Below are 2,500 nucleotides of genomic sequence, written 5' to 3' on the forward strand. Positions count from 1 at the left end.
TGTTAATAGTCTATATTATAACTACAGGTAGACTAGTGTTAATAGTCTATATTATAACTACAGGTAGACCAGTGTAAATAGTGATAATAGTTTTACAACACTCACAAGGTTCTCAGTTTGGGCATGTGGTTGAAACTAGCCACCGACAGACGACTTATATTGTTGTTGTTCAGAGTTCTGTAGAGAGAGAGAGAGGGATAGAGAGAGACACAGAGAGAGGGGGGATAGAGAGAGAAGGGGAGAGAGACAGAGAGAGGGGGGGGATAGAGAGAGAAGGGGAGAGAGACAGAGAGAGAGGTGGATAGAGAGAGACAGAGAGAGAGATGGATGGAGAGAGAGGGGGAGAGAGACAGAGAGAGAGGGGGGATAGAGAGAGAAGGGGAGAGAGACAGAGAGAGAGGTGGATATAGAGAGACAGAGAGAGGGGGGGATAGAGAGAGGGGGAGAGAGAGGGGATAGAGAGAGAGGGGGAGAGAGACAGAGAGAGAGGGGGGATAGAGAGAGAAGGGGAGAGAGACAGAGAGAGAGGTGGATAGAGAGAGACAGAGAGAGAGGTGGATGGAGAGAGAGGGGGAGAGAGACAGAGAGAGAGGGGGGATAGAGAGAGAAGGGGAGAGAGAGGGGATAGAGAGAGAGGGGGAGAGAGACAGAGAGAGAGGGGGGATAGAGAGAGAGGGGGAGAGAGAGGGGATAGAGAGAGATGGGGAGAAAGACAGAGAGAGAGGGGGGATAGAGAGAGAGAGACAGAGAGAGAGGGGGATAGAGACAGAGAGAGACAGGGAGAGGGGGTTCGAGAGAGAGGGGGATAGAGAGAGAGAGGGAGAGAGAGAGGGAGAGAGAGAGGGTGGATAGAGAGAGGAAGAGAGAGGGGATAGAGGGGATAGAGAGAGAGAGAGAGACAGAGAGAGATAGAGACAGAGCGAGAGAGAGACAGAGAGAGAGAGAGCGACAGAGAGAGAGAGAGGGATAGAGAGAGAGACAGAGAGAGAGAGAGGGATAGAGAGAGAGACAGAAAGAGAGAGAGAGGGATAGAGAGAGAGACAGAAAGAGAGAGAGAGGGATAGGGAGAGGCACAAATGAAAAAAAGAGGAAGCATTTAAACCATGAGCAGATAAAATACATGGATGTAAAAGTCATTTCAACAGGAAGTGTCTCTGGGGGGACGTGGAGGTGTCATAGGTTAAGGGTCAGAGGTTACTCACAGTACTTCCAGGTCTCGTAGAGCTCTGAACGCTCCGTCCTCTATACAGCTGATCTGGTTATAATCCAGCTGGCTGCACACACACACAGGAGAGAGGGAGATGGAGGAGAGAGGAGAGATGGAGGAGAGATGGAGATGGAGGAGAGAGGGAGATGGAGGAGAGATGGAGATGGAGGAGAGAGGGAGATGGAGGAGAGATGGAGATGGAGGAGAGATGGAGATGGAGGAGAGAGGAGAGATGGTGGAGAGATGAGAGATGGAGGAGAGAGGAGAGATGGAGGAGAGATGAGAGATGGAGGAGAGAGGAGAGATGGTGGAGAGATGAGAGATGGAGGAGAGAGGAGAGATGGAGGAGAGAGTAGAGAGATGGAGAGATGAGGGAGAGAGGAGAGATGGAGGAGAGAGGAGAGATGGAGGAGAGAGGAGAGATGGAGGAGAGAGGAGAGATGGAGGAGATAGGAGAGATGATTGAGAGAGGGAGATGGAGGAGAGAGGAGAGATGGAGGAGAGAGAGAGATGGAAAAGAGCGAGGGAGATGGAGGAGAGAGGAGAGATGGAGAAGAGAGGGAGATGAGGGAGATGGAGGCGAGATGGAGGAGAGAGGAGAGATGGAGGAGAGAGGAGAGATGGTGGAGAGATGAGAGATGGAGGAGAGAGGAGAGATGGAGGAGAGATGAAGATGGAGAGATGGAGGAGAGAGTAGAGAGATGGAGAGATGGAGGAGAGAGGAGAGATGGAGGAGAGAGGGAGATGGAGGAGAGAGGAGAGATGGTTGAGAGAGGGAGATGGAGGAGAGAGGAGAGATGGAGGAGAGAGGAGAGATGGAGGAGAGAGGAGAGATGATTGAGAGAGGGAGATGGAGGAGAGAGGAGAGATGGAGGAGAGAGAGAGAGATGGAGGAGAGAGGAGAGAAGGAGGAGAGATGGAGGAGAAAGGAGAGATGGAGGAGAGAGGAGAGATGGAGGAGAGAGAAAGATGGAGGAGAGAGGAGAGATGGAGGAGAGAGGAGAGATGGAGGAGAGAGAAAGATGGAGGAGAGAGGAGAGATGGAGGAGAGAGGAGAGGTGGAGGAGAGAGGAGAGATGGAGGAGAAAGGATAGATGGAGGAGAAAGGAGAGATGGAGGAGAGATGTAGGAGAGAGGAGAGATGGAGGAGAGATGGAGGAGAGAGGGAGAGATGTAGGAGAGAGGAGAGATGGAGGAGAGGGACAGAATATTTACGAGTGTTACAGAATGCTGAACCAACCGTGTTCCCAGCAGTAACCACTGTAGGGTTCCCATCCAGGATTGAAGAAATAT

General features: G+C 51.5%; 1 protein-coding gene across 1 annotated transcript in view; it reads right to left on the minus strand.

The window, feature by feature from the left end:
* LOC139374582 (slit homolog 2 protein-like) overlaps positions 1 to 2,500 on the minus strand; it is a 220,167-nt gene that overhangs the window by 106,270 nt on the left and 111,397 nt on the right. Inside the window, exons 6-7 of the mRNA XM_071115587.1 lie at positions 1,203 to 1,274; positions 106 to 177 (exon numbers count right to left, since the gene is read on the minus strand). Coding sequence (XP_070971688.1) covers positions 106 to 177; positions 1,203 to 1,274 — 144 coding nt within the window. The remainder of the gene's footprint in view (positions 1 to 105; positions 178 to 1,202; positions 1,275 to 2,500) is intronic.

The sequence above is a fragment of the Oncorhynchus clarkii genome, chromosome 19, assembly GCF_045791955.1.
Source record: "Oncorhynchus clarkii lewisi isolate Uvic-CL-2024 chromosome 19, UVic_Ocla_1.0, whole genome shotgun sequence".
Lineage (NCBI taxonomy): Eukaryota > Metazoa > Chordata > Actinopteri > Salmoniformes > Salmonidae > Oncorhynchus > Oncorhynchus clarkii.